At 41.6% G+C, this 24,222-nt stretch overlaps 1 protein-coding gene across 1 annotated transcript; it reads right to left on the reverse strand.

The window, feature by feature from the left end:
* Positions 1 to 607: 607 nt before the first annotated feature.
* Positions 608 to 23,104, reverse strand: tmem135 (transmembrane protein 135). The gene is made up of 15 exons (XM_048237707.1): positions 22,947 to 23,104; positions 22,113 to 22,240; positions 20,795 to 20,887; positions 19,690 to 19,723; positions 19,415 to 19,480; positions 18,419 to 18,465; positions 18,248 to 18,289; positions 15,177 to 15,341; positions 14,297 to 14,366; positions 13,671 to 13,838; positions 12,663 to 12,726; positions 11,796 to 11,872; positions 10,327 to 10,425; positions 10,061 to 10,128; positions 608 to 2,934 (listed from the first exon to the last, which is right to left on the reverse strand). Exons 1-15 carry the CDS (start codon positions 23,085 to 23,087, stop codon positions 2,802 to 2,804), a joined length of 1,395 nt encoding a protein of 464 aa, XP_048093664.1. The 5' UTR covers positions 23,088 to 23,104; the 3' UTR covers positions 608 to 2,801.
* Positions 23,105 to 24,222: the final 1,118 nt, after the last annotated feature.

Below are 24,222 nucleotides of genomic sequence, written 5' to 3' on the forward strand. Positions count from 1 at the left end.
GACTGAACAGGTTTCTGTTCCTCTTCTCCACGTCTATTATTACCCATCATTCCTCTTTCCATTCCCTGTGGCTTGAAATCACACCAGATCCAATCAGCAATGGTTATTATTCATTTACACGATCAATATAACAGTCTAAAGGTGCTTCAGTAACAGGGAAACAAATCAGATAAACTAACAAACAAGACAAATAGCATCATGTTCCTAACTAATAGTCTGGAAATGATGCACGTGAAATGGATGACAAGGAACTAGGACACAATAATTCTCTTCAATGGCATGACCAAAGGCAGACTTAAGAGGTGGGGAGTCATGTTTGTGCTTTGTAGTATTATATCTTGCAAAAGGTTATAGGATCAAATGGATCTGAACAGAATGCTGAAATGCTGAAAGGAGAGGACGAGTGGATGACCAATGACTGACACAGTTTGTGTTTTAATCATGTTTTTTTGGAGGTGCAGTTTCCTAAATTCTGTTTAAATACAGAAACATTCTGAGCACTGGATTACAATTAATCTCTCATCTCCTTTACCTCTACAACAGATTCAAACAAAAAGTTGAGGTCATATACCATTTCACAGGAAATAACAGCACTACTACAAAAATATCAACAGAGAACAAATAAGTTTTATTTTTCATTGTATATAAATTACAAACAGTGTTATACAAGTATACACCTATTTTTTTTAGATCACAACTTTATCTTTTTCCTTTAAAAAAAAAAGTATATTCTATACAACACCGAGATGTGGGTCATCAAAATGTTGTCAGAAAAAGAAATCGAGTTATCCAGGAAAGCTTGTGAACTGATTAATCTGTGCAGGTCAGTCATAATTTCTTAATCTATTACATGAGATTAAAATAGCTGAGGTTGAAAATGAGACTTAGAAATCCAGGGGAGTGTTTTATGTACGAGTTCTAATGACCAACCCAGGTTTTCGTTTCCCAAAACCATAGTTGCTAACTAAGTTAGCAACTTTGCTGGTTGCAATTCAATTTCCCATTGCCGCACCCCTAGGTAAGTTAACTCCTAGTCAATAAGTAGAGCACACATGTAGGGTATAGAACAGCATAAATGAATTCTTTGTCCCTACACCTTATACTTGGAACAGCCCCCTGGATTCCCTCACGGCAACTTAGTCTGTCGTGGGTTCGTCCCAAACCGGGCCATGACCTGTTGTCATCACGGCTACTACCTGGGTTCGGACGCAGAGTGCCCGAGACCTCAAGCGAAGCGGGAGGATGTGAAACGACCAGCCATGCAGGTTTTGTGTGTTGTGCACTTGTAATGCCAGCTCTGATGATTTTAAAAATGACAATAAATTAAAGAAATAATTCACATTAACTTGTATAGCAACATAATCACTTCTCAAGGCTTTAGACAACTCTGTGCAGCTGTTCTCCCACCAAAGTACGCTTGGAAACAAGGTTGCAGTGTCACCATTTGTAGAGACACAAAATGTGATGAGACTAAAGGATCATTGCTTACCTATTATTATAAGGAATAAAAGTAAATGTCTGACGTTTGGCTATATGCCTGAGTGGACTTGGGTGCCTTGTTTACATTCAGTGACAAAAAATGCCTAACATTCACCCAAGGTATTGAACGTATTAGAAAATACTCTGCACCAACAGAGATGCCAGTCCATCCTATCAAGAGTTAACCTGAACACAAAATGCATCCCCTTTAAAACATCAGTTCGTGACCAGCAAAAGAAATGCAAAAAACATTTACATTAATGTAAACAACCACTACAGTAAATGCTTCATATGTGTAGATATACGTGGCAAGGCACTCAAAATGGGGCATCCCACAGAGTTATGCTCAGATGACCATTGCATAAGGCCGAACAACATTTCACAAATGTTGAAACATGACTTGAAATGAGGATGAGGACATAACTAGAAATTCACAATGTAGTGACTAATAGATTGGGTTTACCATCCAAAATACAACCCATAGCATTGAAATGTTTAATGGCAGCTTCATAAAATCACCAAACCAGTGAGAAGGATTATGTGTTTTTTTCATAATGACAATCAATTAGCTTTCAGCATTTTATCTGCTAAGGGCCTGTTCAGTCACTTTTGAGACTTGGAACCAGTAGTCCACACTGCCTCCTGGTGGCATTGGAAAAAACACAGTGTGGCTGCCTCAATAACAAAAAAGTGTTTTTGTTTTTTAATTCTTGACTTCAACCCTGAGCAGAGATTTCCAGGGGTTCCCACGTAATGTTTTCTTTTGTTTGTCTGCTGCCATGGTCTGTAACTAGACAAACCTGTCTGAGCGGAAGCATGGCTTCACAACACAAGCTCCTTATTTTCCACGTCTTGTGTGCAGCCTTGTATTTAGTAAATATGAAGCATCAATTGTAGCACGAACTTGTGCAAAAACAGATCTAGTCATTTTTGCATGTCTTTTGCTGTTAAGTGCTGTATATCTATCTATCTATCTATCCATCTACCTACCTACCTACCTATCTATCTATCCATCTATCTAAATATATATAAGTAGATGTATATATACACACATTATTATTTTTTTGCTCAATAGAATCTCTAGTTAATTACAGTCACTTTCACTGTAGCGCCCATACCCATCAGCTTCACATTAACACTGATGGAGATGGGGAGGGACGTGGTATGGAAGGGTGGGGTGGGGTGGGGTGGGGTGAGTGGGACATCTAGCCGCCTTCCGCCCCAAGGCCGGGTGTGTCCAGGGCCCTGCAGAGTTGGAGACCTGTGCCCACAGCAGCTGCGCCTCCCTGAAGTGGATGCGGCTGGCTGGCCGGCTGGTTGGCTCAGTCCAGCTGCACGGGCAGTTCTGGTGGGACCACGGTGTAGCGTCGGTCCAGCTTGGAGGCGAAGCTCTTGAAGTCCCTGGAGGCACCGGTGCCAAAGGTGTCCAGGGGTCTCCTGTTCATCTGGGCAAACCTGAGGAGGCCAAACAGCAGCGCCAAACTTAAACATCATCAGCTACTTAACAGGTTAACACACAAACACACGTACAGACAAACACAAGAGTAACGCACAAGACACACAATGACACACACACAGACACAGAAGTGACACAGACACAACAGTGACACACACACACACACACACACACACACACACTAGGGGTGTAAAGATTAACCGATCGATATGTGGTATCCGAATTTAACGTGTAAGATTTACTTGGCTACAATCGATATGTGAAGCCCCATCCCACTTCCTGGAAACTACATTCATTGCCCAAAGTTGTCAAAGGACTTCATTACCTATACATCTACTGCAACTTAAGCACGTGACAACTCACACTCGGTCGTTTGTTTGACAGTTTTTATTACTCCTTTGTTTTTCAAAATCCAGCGCGAAATTAAACACTTACTATAGCATTTTCTAAACGGCAACGGTAGTCTGTAGAGTAGCCTTACGTTTGATGAAGGTATTTCCTTAATGTTAAAGAATAATTTTGCCCTTGCTGCTAAAACGATGCACAATTATTATTGGGGGCCAAGCAGCAAAGCTGCAAAGGCACCCATTGTGTTTGTTAGTTTTCTTATTATTGGGGGCCAAGCAGCGAAGCTGCGAAGGCACCCATTGTGTTTCTATGATTTCTTATTATTATTTAACATCTTTCTTCCGCCATGGGAGTCTATGGCAGCCCATAGAACCGTCTGGTAAAAAGTTGTGAAATTTGGCACACTGATTGGGGACAGGCCAATAATTAATTGCACCAAGTTTCATGCCGCACCTAGAGCTCTGCGCCACCAACAGGCCAAAGTTGGACGTGCGTTCACGCACGTAACTTTTGACCTGTTGATCCGATTTTGAAAAATGAGGTACTGTTGGAATCCTTGGACCAAGCCGAGTTCAACGCACCCTATGACGTCAATTTCCGCCATGATGGATTTTCCGCCATATTGGATTTCATCAAAAACACTAAAAAGTCTTCAAAGGTCACAAATTTTGTCCGATCAACACCAAACTTGACACACTTGATATTCAGAGACCATCTTCAGACCATAGCCTATCATTTTCTTGCTTTCTGGAACAATTGACAAAAGAATTCGCCCGTAACAGCCAATCGAAATTGGTGGCGAAGCCGCCAAACAGGAAGTGAGCTCATATCTCAGCAACCCTGCCATGTATCATAACCAAACTTACTACATGGATTCATGACCCCATTAGGAGGACACTCAAAAACGTTGGTGATCTTTGACCTGTAGGGGGTGCTGCAATTAGCAATATTGCATTTTGATCTGTGGTTGCTGATGTGTTTTATCGACCTTTTATTTTTTGATGTGAAACTGATGACAACATGTTCCATCCAGTTCATTCTAATGCGTACGTGCAAGGGCGGGGCGGGGCGTGCCAGGACGGGGTGGGACGGGCAGGGGTGATTAGGTGGGGGGCTGGCTGGCGGAGGCAGTGACAATACTCAGCCCTGTTTCAGCCCTACAAAATCAATTATGTTTTGATATTAAACTTGTTGAAAGTGTTGATGGCGGGTATCTGCTGAATTCAATCTTGTCACCGTGGCTACTCCGGCCTATTCTGCTTGGCCCCCTCATTGCTGCTTGCAGCTATATTTATTATTACGCTTCCGTCATTGAAGTCAATGGCAGCCCATAGAACCGTCTGGTGAAAAGTTGTGAAATTTGGCACACTGATTAGTGACAGTCCCATGATTAATGTCACCAAGTTTCATGATGGCACCTCAAGCACTCTAGCGCCACCAACAGGACAAAGTTGGACGTGCATTCACATACGTAACTTTTGACGCGTATGGCCGATTGTCAAAAATTAGGTATCGTTGGAATCCTTGGACCAAGACGAGTTCAACGCACCCTATGACGTCATTTTTCCGCCATGATGGATTTTCCGCCATATTGGATTTTAGTTAAAGTGAAACTAATCTTTCACAGGTCACAAATTTTGTCCGATCGTCACCAAAATTGACACATATGATCTTCAGACCATGCCTCATTAATGCATTGCTTTTTGTCTTCGGAACTAAAACCGTTTGCTCGTAAAAGCCAATCGAAATTTGCAGCGAAGCCGCCAAACAGGAAGTGAGCTCATATCTCAGCAACCCATTCATCCATCATAACCAAACTTAGTACATGGACTCAGGACCCAATCAGGGGGACGCTTAAGACATCTGGTGACCTTTGACCTCTAGGGGGCGCTGTAATTAAGAAACATGCCTTTTCAAAGTCAAAGTCAAAAGTCAAAAGTCAAGTCAGCTTTATTGTCAATTTCTTCACATGTTCCAGACATACAAAGAGATCAAATTACGTTTCTCACTATCCCACGGGTGAAGACAAGACATATTTGACCAATTTTAAGTCCACAGACAAACATAACATTCAAGTAAAACAAAAAAGTAAGTAAATAAGTAAATAAGAGGGCACATATAATAATAATGAAAAAAAATAAGAGCAGCAAAATTTTGTTTAAAATTGTGCATAGACAGTCAATAAAATACTAGTGCAAATACTGTAAAATACTATAAAATACTGTTTGACCTAAGTAATAAAGAAAGTGGCATAGTGGTGCAAGTTATGTAAGAGCAGCAGAAGTGTTGTGTTTTCAGGACAACAACACCAAGTTGTAAAGTGTACAAGTGTGCAAGTGTTCAAGTGTGCAGGTGGAGTAGTGCAGGCGGCCATTGTGGGTCCAATGTCCAGGATGTTATGTAGCTGAGGGTGGAGGGGGGGGGAGAGGAGGGAGAGTTCAGCATCCTTACAGCTTGGTGTATGAAGCTGTTAGTGAGTCTGGTAGTCTTGGGAGCATCACTGTACCTCTTCCCAGAGGGCAGTAGATCAAACAGATTGTGAGCGGGGTGACTTGCATCACTCACAATTTTGGTCAGCCTTTATGGTGAGGTGGGTGGTGTAAATGTCCTTCAGGGGGGGAGTGAAGCACCAATGATCCTTCCAGCTGTGTTCACTATGCCTGCAGGGCTTTCCTGTTGTATTCAGTGCAGCTTCCGCCCCACACAGCGATACAGCTGGAGCTTTGGCCTGTAGCTGCAGTTGTGCTTAGAATTAAAACGCACTAGTGGTGTCTGGTAATACTGTTGGAGGTCCTTAGGCCAACCCAAGCCGACTTGTGATGTCATCGTAATTGATTCGGCCACCATATTGGATTTAATCAAAAACACGTAAGTTTTCGCAGGTCACAAATTTCAGCGGATCCTCACCAAAATTGGCAGAGACCATCTACAGACCATGCCTGATGAGTGCATTGCTTTCTGGAACAATTGACAGAAGCATTGACCTGTACCAGCCAATCGAAATTTGCGGCGAAGCCGCCAAACAGGAAGTTATTTCATATCTCAGCAACGCTTTCATGTATCAAAACCAAACTTAGTACATGTACCTCAGACCACATCGGGAGGACGCTCAAGAAATTTGGTGACATTTGACCTCTAGGGGGCACCGTAATTGACAAAAATGCATTTTGGCCAGTAGTTGCTGATGCGCATTATTTTGCAATGGAAGTCAATGGCAGCCCATAGAACCGTCTGGTAAAAAGTTACACAATTTTGCACACTAATTGGGGACAGTCCAATAATTCATTTCACCAAGTTTCATGCCGGCACCTCAAAGCGCTCTAAGCGCCACCAACAGGCCAAAGTTGGACTTGTGTTCACGGATCGTAACTTTTGACCTGTTGACCAATGGCAAAATGAGGTATCATTGGAATCCTTGGGCCAAGCCGAGTTCAACACACCCTAAGACGTCAATTCTTGACCTCTATGTTTAAATCACAGCAAGTGTGATCATATCTCAGTCAATCTTTTATTTTTGATGTGAAACTGATGACAGCAAGTTCCATCTAGTTCATTCTAATGTGTGCGTGCAAGGGTGGGACGGGGGTGGGATGGGCAGAGGCGGTTGCGGCGGTGGGCTGGCTGGGGGAGGGGGCGGCGACACTCAGCCCTGGTTCAGCCCCACAAAATCAGTTATGTTTTGATGTGAAACTTGACCTTGTAACTCAGCCAATCTTGGGTTGTATGGCATGGAACTTGCTGTGACTGCTTAACCCTTAGGAACGATATCGCCACACTGGTGTGACGGCCGTTAACTATCCGTAAAAGCGTGCATCACACTTTTTTGTGTTTGGAATGTTGCTACATAAGTATTCTAATTGCTGCTTAACAATGGGCTACCACTGGTTGGCTAACATGGGCTGACATTGTACATTCTCAAAGTCAAAATGGTCTCTCATAAATCACTTTGCCACTACCATTTTGTTATGTCCACATTTTGCAGATCTAGTTTATATTATGATTGTGTGGTCGGGCTATACTGTACATGACAAAATCCACGGAAGTGGCAAGTATTGGGAAGACGTTTATTTACAGGAGGCTACAAATGTTTCTAGCTTCACTGCCATTTATTGCCATATTTCTGAATGTCAGTCATTACACCAAGCACAATAAAACAAGCAAAATTAGTGATTTTTCTAAATTAAATGATGATGTTATTCAGTGTTTAGTCAAATCTCATGGCCACTGAAAAGATGAAAATCAATATGACCACGAAATGTACGGAATGCTGGAAACAAACATCGTTCATTCACAAGCTATGAAGCTTTCAGTAACGCACGGCTCAGGAAACCTAGTTTTCTACATTCATGACATTAAAACTCGCACAAGAAATGCGCATACATCTTTATCTTGTCCCATTATAATCACAGCTTTATTTGCGCAATAGCAGTGCATCCATCAAGTCCGTCAATGCAAAACATTACAGCGACCGGCATCTCGAAGTTCATTCATTCAGAAAACATTCGTAGTATTTACAGACGCTATACAATTTCATCGATAATATTAGTCATGGCACATTTGAAAAGGCGTCAGCTTACTGATGAAGAGATCAGGGTTATTTTTACATCTAATGACAACTCTGATGTGGACATTGAACATCCGTCTGAGGTAAGAGCAGAGATATTTGCGTGTCCTGTTATCCTCGTGACAATTGTAACCGTTGTCTGTCAGCGACTTCATTTATGCGTAATCAGGTGCATGCATGCAACACATGTGATCACATGATGAAAGCATGTGTGTGTGTGGTACTTTGCAATATTCATGTGAAATAAAACAGACCAGGGGCCTCATGTACAAAGCTTGCATCACGCACAAAATGCTGCGTCACGTCACTTCTCACGCTCGCGCTTGCGGATGTCTGAAGGCTGACTTGAACGTGAGAATGTGAGGTCCTCCACGCAAACTTCATGTCTGGCGTGAGGCCTACGCGACATTTCCAATGTGTATCGTCAGTTGGCGACACTAAGAGGCAATGCAGCAACAACATTAGTTGATCGCGAGTCTAGGCCTTTATTTGCACAGTATATTGTGAAACGTGGGTTATTAAAAATGATAACACTTCGAAAGTAAGCTATTTCCCTTAGTGTGATTGACTGCATAGGATACTTTGACTTTCCTCGAGTAAGCATTCGCATTATTGTTGTCACACTTGTGTGCACATATAGGGATATGATCCAGAAATCGTAATGTTGTGGCGATGTGGCCTGGATCGACTTTGTTTATTCCACCTCAAGTGCGCGATGCGTGGTAGCCTACTTGGACACGATTGATTTAATGTTTTTTTTAATTAATGCAGTTGTGTTGTAATGGTTCAAATGCATCAAACCCAGTTATGCGAACCCTGTCACCTACTTGCAGACAGACCAATAATTCTGCCACAGTCTCTGACCCTATAGCTGCCACTGCTAGTGCTACTCTCTGCCACTACTGTTTTTTGTTTGTTATTAATTACAGATGATAAAGACATAAGATTCTTGCCATTTCGTCAGATAAACAGTTCTATCTCGCATCTGCACTTTTTTTTTTATTATTAATTTGATGATTTTAATTATTAAACTTTGAAGCAGGTTCGAGTATGGATCCACAAATTAGTTTTCATTGTTATTAATATTGCGGGATAGGCCATTTTGTCTTTGCGGAGGTCTGCGCTCTCGAGTGGCCTTCTAGTTAGCATATTAAAATGAGTGTGATTGAGGGAGGAGAGGGGTGGAGTGTAATGCTTTCGTGCATGCACGCTTAATTTCCGTTAATTGGGATGTACAAAAAAAAGCTGCGTGGAATGCTGCGTACGCACGGTTTCATACATCAGGATTTTGTTGTGCGTACGCTACTTTCTTTGTACATTAGGCCCCAGGCCATGCTAACACTGCATAGATTGTAGGCCACCTAATAATGACTATAGAATGTCAGTGTAGAACGCTAGTGACGCAGCCCAAAAAACTCACCCAGTGGAGTACGTTGGTTTAAATAAAACCTACGTTCTTAAGGGTTAAGGCTATATGTCTGATGCAACGGCATTGACTTACATGGCAAATCTGGCCTGCTGAACCTTCTGCTTGGCCCCCTCATTGCTGCTTGCAGCTATATTTTTGTTCATATTCACTCAGACTTGGAACAAAATAGGCCCAGTTCATATGCCTATTTTATTCTTGTAGGCTATATGAGAAAAGGCCAAGGTTGTCTTAAGCAGTTTTATTTTATTTCGGTATCGTCTTACCTCAACAATAGGCTACAGCTCCTTCAGATCAATCAGATATAACTCTATAAAATCTATAAAGTCTATAAAAATGTATTTTTATGTTGTATTTGGCTGCTGTATTTGACTGAAATGTAGACTATTCTTTTTTCATTTCAATACAGCATGATACAAACCTCAGTTTAGATAATCATATTCACACATTTGTTTTTGCCTAATTGACATGACCATGATAATTAATAATATAAAATTAATGTGCACCTTAAGCAAAAGATAAAAAATCTTTGAGAATGCTTTCCATTCTTCAACTGCATCGAATCGCATCGAATCGTACTGAATCGTTTTTTATGAACATGTATCTTTTCTTGTATCGAATCGTGCCCATGTATCTAGATGTGAATCGTATCGTCTTTAACATGAGAGATTCACACCCCTAACACACACACACAACAGTGACACACACACACACAGACACAACAGTGACACACACACACACACACACACACACACACACACACACACACACACACACACACACACACCTGCCCTTGGTGAGCCGGAGTAGAAACTTCCAGTACGAAGGTCGCAGGTTCTGCACCTCCATCACAGCCTGGGACGGAGGGGGAAATGCTCAGTGGAGTAGACTCTCAAACAACTTACAATACAACAACACTGCTGCTCCAGAACAAGCTTTAGGGAAGGTGCAGGTAGTTTGCCTGGCTTTCAGTCAAACACAATATACATTTCCAGCAGTGTCTTGGTGGTTAAGTATTGAAGGTGAGTAGTGAGGAGGAGGAGTTTCACTCACAGCCTGGAAGCAGATGGCGGTGGAGATGGCGTAGATGATGGTGTCAGCCTGCGAGAAGTAGGGGAACCTGCCAGCCTCGATGCCTTTGAAGTACATAGTCTGAGGAGGACAGGAGACAGAACGCAGCAACACTCAGCGGGACGTTAACACACCTCACTGTCAGAGGCTGTTTTGAATTCTAAATACTGAAAGTGCTAGTCTAGAACTTAATGTGAATGTGCAATGCTGACAGGGAACACACTATAAGCCCAGAGAGGCTGTAGGTTACACTGATTTTATAACAGTTAAGGGGCGTTGTTAGGCACAACGTGCAAGCAGAGTTCCTAAAACCCCCTTTAGCTGTTCTAAAATCAGTGTAACCTACGGACTCAAGTGGCTTATGGACTATATGCAGGACTCCATTTTGGATTTCCTTCCTACTGGGCCATCAACTTCCTGTTTACACTGTACACAGTAGGCTATGACAGAAAATGACAGATTACTAGCCTGTCAGTTTTAATATAGTAGGCTATTTCTTATTGAACAACATAGCTAAAGTTATCTAACCAGTTCAGTAATATCAGTTGCTTGATTAAGGTTAATAACATTTAACTTAAACCCTTTTCCCATATGCTGGAGGGAGTGGCAAACAACTTTTTTTACAAAGTTGGTCTACATTACCATGAGACAAGGTCCTGAAGACAATAACTATAGAAAAACGCCATATTTGCCAATGTTTTAACATAAACAAGAAGTTAATAGCCCAGTACAAATGAATCCAAAATGGAGTCGTGCATAGAGCAACGAAAAATGCAACAATTTATTCATAGATAATCATTCTTCCGCAAAAAAAAAAAAAATGCCAAGCAACATCGAGACGGAGCTGTATCAAGTTGTGGTACCACAGAAATATAGAACGAAATGGGAATAGCACACCATAGACTTACTATAATTATACATATACCAGCAAGTATAGTGTAATGAATTTACTGAATCACAGAACCTTTGTCCTTACAAGTACATAAAACCTAGACAGCATTAAATTTGGACTTTAATCCTCACCCTAGTTTAACACGAGTACAAAGTACTAGTGTGCAGTTACTTTCCCATTCAATGTTGCACTTTGCCGTTCCCTTTATAGGATGACTTGGGTGAACTGTTACAACCCTTTTAAATTTCTGCATCCATCCAAGGTACAAATGATTCCTTACGGAGATTTTGAGAATAAGGATTTAAGAGAATTTCTAAAGGGTAATTAGAGAGCATATTTCTTACATGCTGTTTCAACAGTATTTAGCCTATTATTCTTGAATAGCGTAGTTGTAGACAACATGTCATGTGTCCTTCAGATATACATACATAGAAGCGCTTCTTCAGCACATACAGCCTTTTTTTTTTTTTTGCAACAGAAAGATATATCAGCCAACCCAGTGCACTTGGTAATGTACACATACATAATATCACATATACTAATAATAAGGCCTACTGACCTCCACGAGCTTGGAGAAGAGATACATTGAGATAGTGGTGCTCCTGTAGAAGAACATAGAAATACCGGCCAGGAATCCTGTAAGGGAGGACAAAACAAACAGGATAAAAAAAAAAGCCATACAAGTTGTTTGTACAAGTTTCTGATTGACTTTGCAATGGTACTGTTACCCCACTGCACATAGCTGTACATATCTGTCTATACGGTTCATACTGAATATCCATATTCATTCTGTATTTCTTATAATATATTACTGTTAATACATTGCATATATCTATATTATTCTTACTACTCTTATAATGTTACTGCTACTACACTGCAAATATCTGTACATGTATCTTGCACTTCTGATTAGACGTAAACTGCATTTCATTGTCTTTGTACTTGTATTCTGCACAATGACAATAAAGTTGAATCTGATCTAATCTAATTGGACAAGAGGCATCACATTAATATCCTGGAACAACCCCAGTCAGAATGGCAATTTTTGCGTTACATTTGACACTTTACAAGTGAGGAAAGGGACTAATCTGAGAAGGGGGAACGTACAAATGAATATTTAACGGAAAAAACAGGCAAAAGTACAAATGAACGTGCACAGTTGCTTGGAACGCTTGATACTGAACATTCTGGCTACAGTTTTGTACAGTTCTGGCTACAAATTTGTACAGTTACAAATTTGAATAAACAGAATAAATCTAAATCTGCTGTCATGAAACTCAATTTAGTTGGTAGTGTAACTGTTGCCTCTCAGGCAGTGGTGATGCCTCGTGCCTACGGCTGAATCACGGTGCTGGGGATATCCTTTGCCAACCCTACTGTCACTCATGCATGTTATGTAGAGGAGTGGAGACCCTGTGTTGCATACCGGCAATGAGTGCATGGAGCTCATCGTCAAGGTTTCTTATCCAACGTAAGAAACAACTTGTGCCCTAGGAAGGTGGGAGAAGAGAGAGAGAGAGAAATGGAAAGATAGATAGCAAACCAGTTAGACAGAGACAGACAGACAGACAGACAAACATACAGACAGAAAGGAGAGGAGAATGAGCTGATAACAGGACACAGGTAAACAGTTTATGACTGCTGGACCTCTATGCGGCCTGTATCGGTATACCGGTATAGATATGACATTATTTCATTTTATATTATTAGCAGTGGTATTTACCTTTAGTACAGGTTTATTGTTATTAATAAATTGTTTTCTTTCTTTTTCTTTTTGTCATTTTTTACTTATTGGTTTAGTTTTTTTGTTAACTGATTACCTCTGTATTAAGCCTGATATGATGTTTGTTTGTTTGTCTCACTGTACAGCACTTTGGTCAACTGCCGTTGTGTATTCAAGTGCTATATAAATAAATTGACAATGGCACTGCATCTCCTGCTGTGAAGGGAAGAAGGTGTCAGCTTCTTTAGAGTATGATACGTACTATACGTACTATGGTGAGAGACCAGACAACTGACAGCACAACAGAGATTTACCCAATCCCCTATGCTTGGATTGGATCTGAGTAAACATTTTGTAATCTGTAAGAGATGACTGCTATAAAGTTACAAAGAATGGAGTAGCCACACATATTTCTTAGAGTTGGAATAAAAACCACTGACACATTAACTAATTTGGGGCGCGTGTGGCTAAGGAGCTGGGCTAGCATGCACTAGCCTGAAAAGTTGTAGGTTGTAGGTACAGTAAGTTAAGGCACTTAACCCTGAGTTCCTCCAGGGACAATGGCCCTTGTAATATAATTGACAAGTCGCTTTGGATAAAAGCATCTGCTAAATAAATAAATAAATAAATAAATAAATAAATAAATGTAACTGTAACTAGTTTGTGGAACGCCATGGCTGGGGGCTAGAGGGGGTTGGGACACAGGTTTACCTTGTATATGCTAACGAAGGAGCCCAGGAAGGCTCCGAGTTGAAAGTTCTCCTTGTTGTAGAGGAGTGAGACTAGTCGCGAGGGTTTGGTGAAGGCCTGTCGGAAGGCAGAGGGCACCTTCAGGAAACACTGAATGAGGTAGCCCACACTGAACATCCGGATGAAGCCCTGCCGGACAACGACACACAAACACAACCACGATCAGACACACGAGGGAGACACATGGAGATACACACACAGACATGGAGATGTAATATGCTTTGAGTAGTCAGGCATGGTCCTGTTATTTAGATCGGTAGCCTAGCTTAGCATAATTCACTGGAAGTGGGTCACACCTCTTCGGCTATAGCTAAAAGGGAGCTAACTGGGCTGACTGGTGTAACCCACTTACAGTATAGTGAATTACGCTAAGATAAGCTAATGTGTAGTGACGTTTGTTGCTAGCGTCTGTCGCTAGCACATCTCTTAGGTGTTGTGGACTGACGTTTGTTGCTAGCGTCTGTCGCTAGCACATCTCTGGTGTTGTGGATTGAGGTTCACTTACTGCACAGCATTGTGCCCACTGGCTACAGTACCATTACAGTACATAGACACATGAAGGGAAAAGCAGTGCAAAGAGGTCTTACTTTGATGCAGTAGGATATGCAGTTGTCATGGTAGTGCTTGCAGCACCGATGCCTTGGCCCATGTTTACACCTGATGGGACACACATACACAACACAAACACATGATGCTACATATGGGAGTACACACATGGATACTTATGAACAAACATAAAGGACGGCGTACTGACTTCTGTTGCATTGAGCTCTGACTGTGGGGACTGTGTTTTTAATATAATATATCCAAAGTTGTATGTAAAACTTTAAAATAAAATACATATACATAAAATTACATATCCTACTGGTCAACTTAGAAGTAACGCAATATTGAATTGTTTGATTTTGACATTTAAGTAAGTAAGTAGGTATATATACACTCTTTTGATCCCGTGAGGGAAATTTGGTCTCTGCATTTATCCCAATCCGTGAATTAGTGAAACACACTCAGGACACAGTGAACTCACAGTGAGGTGAAGCACACACTAATCCCGGCGCAGTGAGCTGCCTGCAACAACAGCGGCACTCGGGGAGCAGTGAGGGGTTAGGTGCCTTGCCGGCAACCCTCCGGTTACAAGACCAAAGCGCTAACCAGTAGGCCACGGCTGCCCCCCATTTAAGTGATATTGCACAGCTGTTTAGTAATTTCTGTTGTGTTCTGCATGCGTGTCTGCATCCCTGCTCATGTTATTGTGTGTGTGAATTAATGCATGCATGGAACAGTATAAGTATTTCACACTTTTTGTGCACATGACATATCTAATGCATGATTAACTTACATGTTAGTTATAAAGAAGATTACTGAAGATACTGAAAGAATTAATCAAATCAACCGCTATGGGAGGCTATGGGATGACAAGACGAGTGCACCCTCTACAACCCCCCTACCCCTCAGTGCTCCACTCACAGAGCGTCCAGCAGCCTCTTGGTGAAGGCTGTAATGGATGAGGTTCTGGAAGGTGGCGCCCCCTGGTGGGCATCTGCTGCAGCTGCAGCCCGCTCTGGGGCCTTAGCGTAGGCATGCTCAGCCAAGAAGGAATGAGTGGGGATCTCCTCTTTCCCGACGATAAACCTGACAGAAAACAAGCAAACAAACTGAAAGTGAGTAAGAGCATACTTGCTTCCCTTCCTTTTGCTGCCTTGTTTGTAAGTCTGAGGAAGAGCCGCATGGCTTGAAACGTCACAAAACAAATAAAAAAAACCCTGCATTCTACATGGTGGATCATCAAAAACTGCAAAAAGCTACATGGTGGATCATCCTTTAGTTTTTCTGGACTTCCTTTCACCAAAGATACAACAGAATTAGAGTAAATAGAGGATGGTTAAAGATCTGTGCAGGGTAGAGAGCGCCTTAATATACACCTTCTCAGTCAGGAAGGAATGTATTCTCTTCTTTTGCCTATTATAAACACGACAGAAAACCAGTGAGACTGCAAGTCAACTAGTCCGTTCTCCTTCCAGTACTGACAGGACAGATTTAGATATCACGCAGCACAGGACAATTCCATCTCTCAGGGGGTGGGGTAGGATATTTTATCCTTCAGTGATGCTATACGATGTCAGAACTAGACGCCATATACAGCGGGGAAAATTAGTATTGGACACGTCAACTTTTTTTTAGTAAGTATACTTCCAATGAGGCTATTTGCATGAAACTTTCACCAGACATTAGTATTAACTCAGATAATCCACTCATATAAAAAAAATCCAAACATTAATGTCCATAGGTAGAGTTATGTGTAATAAAGAGGAATGACACAGGAAAAAAGTATTGAACACGCCTGCTGAAATTTCTTAAATACTTTGTGGAAAAGCCTTTATTCGTACTGACAGCTTCAAGGCATTTCCTGTATGACGAAACTAATCAGTCACAGTATTCTGGTACGAGTTTGGCCCATTCTTTTAAACAGATATTCCTTTAATATTGAATATTTCAGGGGTCCCTCTTGTGGATCCTGATCTTTAGTTAACTTCCAAAACTGTTCAATTGAATTGAAGTCAGGGCCTTGATTTCCTTTCTCTGAAACCAATTGAGAGCTTCCTTTGCTGAATGGTTTGGATCATTGTCCTGCTGGAAGGTCTAGCCATGTCTCATCCTCATCATCCTGGTGGAAGTAAAGATTCTCCCAGAACAAAATGACTCCATTCATCATTCCTTTAACTGTATGAAGTCTGCTAGTGCCATGAGATGCAAAACAGCCCACACCATGATGCCACCACCTCCAAACCTCACTGGTGGTAGGGTATTTTTAGGGTGATGCACAGTGCCATTTCCCCTCCAAATATGGTGTGTAGTATGACATCTGAAAAGTTCAATTTTGCTCTTGCCCGACCAGAATACATTCTCTCAGTATTTCATAGGATTGTTCAAATGTTGTGTAGCAAACTTTCAACAAGCTTTGACATGTTTTTCTTCAGCAAGAGTCATGCGGGATGAGCGTGCATAGAGGCCATGGTGGTGGAGTGCATTACCTATGATTTTCTCTGTAACAATTGTACCTGCTGCCTCCAAATCTTTCTGGAGCTTTCTCAGAGTGGTCCTTGGCTCTTCTGACTATCCTTCTGACTTCCTGGTCAGAAATCTTGCAAGGAGATCCTGTGCATGGTCAGTTGATGATGCAGTGATGTTTCTTCCACTTGCAGATAATGGCTCCAATACTGCTTGCTGGATGATTCTGAAGTTTTGAAGTGCATCTGCAAAGGTCTTGGGAGAGCTCTTTGCCTTTACCCATCATGAAATGTTTCTTGTGTGACACCTTGGTAATAAAAAACCTTTTTATGGTCCACCAGTATGTACTAACCCATCTTATATCAATTTGCACAGACAGGAGGGACAATTTCTCAAACTACTTATAGATTCCAGTTTGTTCCTTGTCATTCCTCGCCTTTGTGTACTGCTTTTTCTTAGCGTGTTCAATACTTTTTCCCTGTGCCGTTCCACTTTTTTACTCATAACACTACTTTTAGACATTAATGTTTGGATTTTTATATATGTGTGGATTACCTAAGTTAATACTAATGTCCGGTGAAAATTTCATCCGAATAGCCTCACTGGAAGTATACTTACTGAAAAAAATGTTGACATGTTCAATACTTATTTTCCCCGCTGTAGAAACTGCAGTGTCTCCGCCTCAGACACAGGCAGACTGGGTTCGATACCCGAACGGCGCAAGTCCCTAATGCTAAATCCCACTCTCTTTAATTTCCTTTACTTACACACCAGACAATGCACGACTGGAATCAGCCAGTCTGTTACCACTGTGCTTTCATATTCAAGTCCTAATGGACTATGGGCATTAATTAAGCCCAGCAAGATCATGCCGCTGCCGTTTCTGTGCTTTTGCCTTTGTTCTCGCTGCGGATTTACAAGTAGGCCTACGGCAGGGTGAAAGGTCAAAGGTCGTAGATGCTTCTTGTGCAGCTAATTGCATGACTGACAGCTAGTGTGTGCTTTACCTCACTGTGTGTTCACTGTGTGCGGAGTGTGTTTCACTGATTGGGATAAATGCAGAGACCAAATTTACCTCACAGGATCAAAAGAGTATATATATATATACTTACAGTGATGGCCAAAAGTATTGGCACCCATGCTAAAGTTGACTGAAAAGAGGAATATAAAATCATCTTTTGGAAATTGATCTAAATGCCTTAAGTGATTTCATGGATCCAGAATACTGTGCATCCTGATAAAGTTACCTTGGCCTTTGGAATTAAAATAGCCCCACATCATCACATACCCTTCACCATACCTAGAGATTGGCATGGGTGTTATTTCAGTCAGCCTATTAGCTGGTTTGATTTGCATTGAGCTCAATGAGCATCAAACCAGCTAATAGGCTAACTTAGAAAATGGTACAGGGACAGAAATATTAAGAATGCAGTGCAATACATATGCAAACCTATGATGGACCTATGCGCGCACACACACACACACACACACACACACACACACACACACACACACACACACACACACACTTCAAAGCCGAAAAAGCAAATCCTTTCAGACCGTCTTTGCACCTGTAAGGACAGATTTGAAAGACGTGAAAATCTGGATATACCTGCGCCCAGGTGAGCATCAAGAGACTCTTGTTCTAATTACAAGCCTTTGACAGCAGACCATTTTAGGTTGTAAGCTGTTCCACTCACCGAAAGAAAAACATGTAGAGCGACGCAGTGAGGCAGAACAGCAGCACCTGCGAGAGAAGGGGACAACACAACCCAGCGTTAAGGTGCTGCAACCAGACTCAGGGGGCTAAACATTTCTAGCAGTGCTCCTGTGTAGTCCAGCCATTAAGGACAGAGAAATTACATGTTCAATTACCAAAAATCGAAATGTCCTCTGGTCAAGCCTCCGAACGCTTGTCATTACAATACAAATTGTTCAATGTGCATTAAAATACCAGTACACAGAATTATATCTAATTTCTTGAAGAGCAGAGTATTTTTTTAAGTATATTTTTTGGGCTTTTTATGCCTTTAATGTGATAGGATAGTGGAGAATGACAGGAAGTGAGTGGGAGAGAGAGTCGGGGTGGGATCTGGAAAGGACCACGGGGCGGGAATCGAACCCGGGTCGCCGGCGTACGGTGCAGGTGCACCGGCCAATTGAACCACGGCCGGGGCCAAGCAGAGAATTATTGGCAGGGAAAAAACATATAATATGGATATTTAGTTTTTCACTCTTTAGATCAGGGGTGTCAAACATAAGGCCTGGTGGCCGGATCAGTCCAGCCATCAGGTTTCATTCGGCCCCCCAGATGTTTTGGGTAGGAAGGGAAAATTAATTAACAATCCAGATGTCTTCAACAATGTGTAATAAGCAATATCTCCATGACGTGATAAATTGATTAAACCAACACTACAAACCATCCCCATGAAGGAAGGGACAAAAAACATGGAAGGAAGGCATTTCAAGACAGAAAGAGCAGTCAGTATATGACAGCAGTACATTATGTGTACTTGTTTGCTCCTAAGTGAGATCATGAAACAACACTGATACCCATGCAGAAAACTGATAATGACCAAGAGAATGACGGCTTCCCACGAGGTCTCATTCCAACAATTCCGGCCAACTACCTAATATGAGTTTGACACTTCTACTTTAGATCATCGATCAGTGAAGGCTGGGAGATTCTGCCATACCTCGCCATGCTTGAGTGGATTAACGATCCCTCTAGTGACTGCCATACGAAACACCGTCTCTGTTGCCTGAAAACGACAAACATCTGAACATTGTAACAAACTAGTTATACTGAATCATCCTGTGGTATATAAACTGATAACAATTTACTTGGACAGTCCGGACACAGAAACTTAACAGATCATCTGTTAAAGTGTGACGTATAAACTATATACAAACATCCTGTGGTATACCAACATTTTCAAAAACAATTTTACATTGTTTAATAGGTTCTTACCAGGTTTGCCATGTATATTGTTAGAAGTCCTCTCCTGTGTAAACATTTCAACCAGTCCGTGTAAAGTGACAAATTAAGATTTTGAAGGAGTGCAAAAATACACAGAGTATTACATGCACGTGCCTGTTTGTTACGCACGTAGGCACGCACGCTATGTGACTGTGTCTGTGACGTGATCTGTTTGTTTACTTGGGAAGGGGCAGTGAATTAATGTTATATGTGGTGTAGTGACCATTACTGTTTTGCAATGGTAGAGGTAGAGACCTGTGAACAGAAATATCTCTTTGTGAAAATAAAGACTGCGTGTGGGGGTCAAGTTTGAATAGGTACTTTAAGCATGCCTATCGGGTGACAAAGGTGAAATCGCCATAATCACGCTGAAGAAGGGTGTCTTGCCCGAAACGCCCATGGGGCGATTAAAAGGTGTTAAGCGCATCAGTCTGGTCATTGACAATAAAGACGACTCATCCATTAGTGGTGTAATGATACCAAAATTATGACTGATATGATACCATGCCAAAGTAACTTGATACCAATACTGAAATGATATCATGGCAAAACATCAGTAGTAGAAGTAATAAAATAGGCATTGAACAGAAAATGCCACTTCATTTTTTTTCAAAAGATAACAAATCCAGCTTTTATTAAAGGAACCGTATATAAGAAATGTATTTCAATTAATCATAAAATGGCCCTGATATGTCACTAGACATTAAGAAATCATGTTCATTTAAAATACTTATATAACTGACAACAGTAGTCCGGCCAGGATATTGTCATTTAAAAAGTGAAGTTGCAGCCCTCAAATGATGTTGTCATGTTGTGTTTTGGCCTGATGGGCCACCCAGCTCTGCCAGTCAGGGGGGAGGGGGAGGGGATACACCGCTCTACAGTAATTTGAAAGTGATTGCAGTACCAGTTTTGGCCACAATCTTACATACGGTTCCTTTAAAACCTGATTTAAATAACATTCTTAAAACTATCAGTACTAACATTTTTAATTTCAGGGTATCGAGATGTCTTTCTAATACCGGCGCATCGTGCAACCCTACTATCAAAAGCACAGCACATTACATGGACAGTTGTCCTTCACACTGAGACACACCTGCTCTTTCTCTCTATTAGGATGGAGATGTAGGACGCTGGCAGCGCTGCACCAAAGCCCGCAGACCAAGAGTAGAATCCTCCGAGCAGTTTCCTGCACAACACAAGAGTTATTAAAACATGGATTTACACACACACACACACACACACACACACACACACACACACACACACACACACACGCGCACAAAGGGGTGTGGGTGATAAAATCCAATCCATTTCTCTGGATTTTTTTAATTGATTTGATTTTTTGACATTGGGATTTATATTATGTACAGGTGGAAAATATCTATGACTAGTCTATTCAACTAACATTAATGATTAGAGCTACCCTTAAAATCCAGAGTTCTCACAACAGCACAATGGAATTGTCTCTGGGAGACACTCTGGCAACGAGCAATGATGCACGTTACTTTTTCCCCTTGCATCCCGTGGAACCAATCAAATCGTATCTGATAGCGTGCCAGAGGCGAGCTAAACTGATGACGACAGTGCTGCAACGTTGGAAACATTGATCGTAGTGTTATCCAATTGCGTCGAAGTCCGGAATCATTCAGAGTAAACATTGGTCTAGTGTTATCCAATTGCGTGCAGTGAGATTTTCAAATGCTGCTTGGTGCCGCCCCTCGAGTTGGGCCATTACATTGTTCGTGGCCAGACCCTTAATCTTTCTAGATTACCAGGGTCTGGATTTTCCAGGCTAGATTAGAGCAGGGATTCCCAAACAGTGGTACAGTATGTGAGCTTCCACTAGGGGGTACGCAAGATGAAAAGGGCAATGTCAGAAAAGTCTCAAGCCTATGTTCTCTCTTTGTTCTTTGTGTTTCATAATGTGGTTCTCCACACTGTTTTTTTAGTGTGAGAGCTCATTGACCAGTTGCACATTTTGATTTTGTTATTGGTCATCATGTAGGGCAGCTAATAAAACATGATGCCTGGAATGAGTCAATTGAATGTGTTACGTTTTTATGTGTCGGATGGTGGTCGTCCCACGAGGTCTCACGGCGAGCCAAGTCAGGATGTAGGTGGTGGTACGCAGGGAAAAAAGTTTGGGAACCGTTGGATTAGAGGAATGAAACCATTTCCAGTGATCAGAGGAATATGCTGACTGAATTCAACCACTTCAACAAATACTGAGATGATGAAAAGCTACTCTTTAACCCAAATTCTTGTTATCTCGACTTGCATGTTGTGACAGACAATAATGCATTTGGTACCAAACTTTTGCTGTCTTTTTCACATGGGAATTCTGCAATGCACACAGGCTAACACTAGTTTTACACATTTAAAAGACAAATGCATGGCTGACTTAACCTTACCTGAGAATGCAGAAAAAAGCTATGTACAAGCCTCCATTTGCAGTAAGGAAAGAAGTAGATTGCAAAATCTCAGGTAGTAATCTCTTGATATAATAGTCTTTTTTCCTTCTTCTTAGGATAGCTGCAATCTGAAAAAAAAAGAGTAAAAATATATATATTTTAGTAGGGATTGCTGAACGTTATGGTCCTCAGTGACACCTGAATTTCTTCTGGCAATGGAGACGCCAAGCGACTTCTATAGAGTAAATGTCTAAATATTGACCTATGACACACAATGAAAGTGTGACACAACTGAAACACGAATGCAAAAACTGTAGACAATGATAACTGATCACCTTGTTCATTGTCCAAAAAACAACCTCAAGGAATTCTTCTGCTATGTGTGGTTGCCAATGTTTGGATTGTTTTTAACAAGCAACCAAGCAGAGTATTATGGTAAAGGTAAGCCTACTTTGGGCACAGAACTTTAACCCAAGTTCATGAGGTGAACTAAACGGCTAAGTTAGCTTGCTGTACATGTCAGGTGGCAAAGGTAATGATAACAACGACTTGTCAACTCTAATTTGCACCCCACGACTAAAAACCAATGCTTTGCAGGACGGGAAAACAAACACATAGCTAGAAAATTCGAATACAACTTTTGCCTCGCTCGAACAAATCGACAATACAGCTAATTACGATAGCCTTGCGATGGTCCGCTAGCGATAGCTATCGCTATGCTCCTAACTTACTTACTCCATCTAGTAGCAAGCAAGCTAGCATCGGCACTGCTAAGCGTCCTTAGGGAATGGGGTTCATTATTTCGTAACTGCACAGTGAAGTGTGAAGACTCACCAGATACAGCGGTGCATAAATTTTGAAGGACACCTCCAAAGCCCCCGCCGTAACTTGCAGTGTCGATAACGTACATGAGGGATTCCATGTATGTCCGATCTCGTAGCAACTGTGCGGTATAGACTTACTGAAAGCAGCCATATTTGCAGAGACGACCAACAGGCACCCGTACAGGCGCGCGCGCTCGAGTGCACGCGCGCGACAAGCCAAAGCAAAGATTGTTTGGCCAAAGTACGGGGAAAGAGATAGATAGATAGATAGATAGATAGATACTTTATTGATCCCCAGGGGAAATTCAAGGTCTCAGCAGCATACATACAACACAAACACATTCTTTAACAGCAGAAGAGTAATTAAAGTATATAATATAAAAACACAACTAAGCAGTAAGGACAGTAGGCTAGAAGATAAAGAATATGCTAAATATACTAAAATACAAATTATACTAACACTTAATACAATATATAAAAATATACTAAAATACAAATAACAAAATTACAAATTATACTAACACTTAATCTAAATAAATTCTAAAAACAGTATCCACATAGTGGTGATTAATAAATCAGAGGCGCTTGCAATGACTGAGGCAGGGGCTGAGCCTGTGATTCTCTGTGCATAGTAAGGTATGGTAAGGTGCTCTAAGGTGCTCTGTGTGAATGAGTGTCATGGTGGTAGTGCAATGGTGATAGTGGTCATGGTGATAGTGCAAATGAGTAAGTCAACTGTGCAACAATGCAGAAATAAAGTAAAGTAAAGTCTATATATCTATATATTTAACTATTTAAGAAAATGTATAAGTGTGGCCACAGTTCGGCTGTGGCATGGAGGGGGGGTTATGCATATGTTCTAATGTGCTAATATAGCACGCAAACAGTGAGGCATAAAGACAGTGGTACAAGTGGCTAGTGGACAGACAGTACCAAACATGGAGGGGATGAAGAGGCAGACAGACTATGCAGAAAGGTCGTGTTTGGGGTTATTGGAGGTCATAAAATGTATGCTGTTGTGTCTCCCCTGTGATAGATTTTCAAGCAGGCAAGCAAATTGTGCTCTCATGCAGATATGTTGTTAGAGTGTGGGCAGGTGAAGGATCTGTAGGCTTGTTACACCAAAGCTAAACATCACAAGACTGAGGCAAAGTCCTTTTAGGCAAGTCCCTCCACTCGGCGGCCATATACCAACGTTTTATGGGCACTCATCGGGCACAGTCTTTGGGTCGAACTGCGCGTGCGCAAGGCTTCACGACACCAATCTTGCTCCGGCGGCGAGATCA

The sequence above is a fragment of the Alosa alosa genome, chromosome 2 (genome assembly GCF_017589495.1).
Source record: "Alosa alosa isolate M-15738 ecotype Scorff River chromosome 2, AALO_Geno_1.1, whole genome shotgun sequence".
In the NCBI taxonomy this organism is placed as follows: Eukaryota; Metazoa; Chordata; class Actinopteri; order Clupeiformes; family Clupeidae; genus Alosa; species Alosa alosa.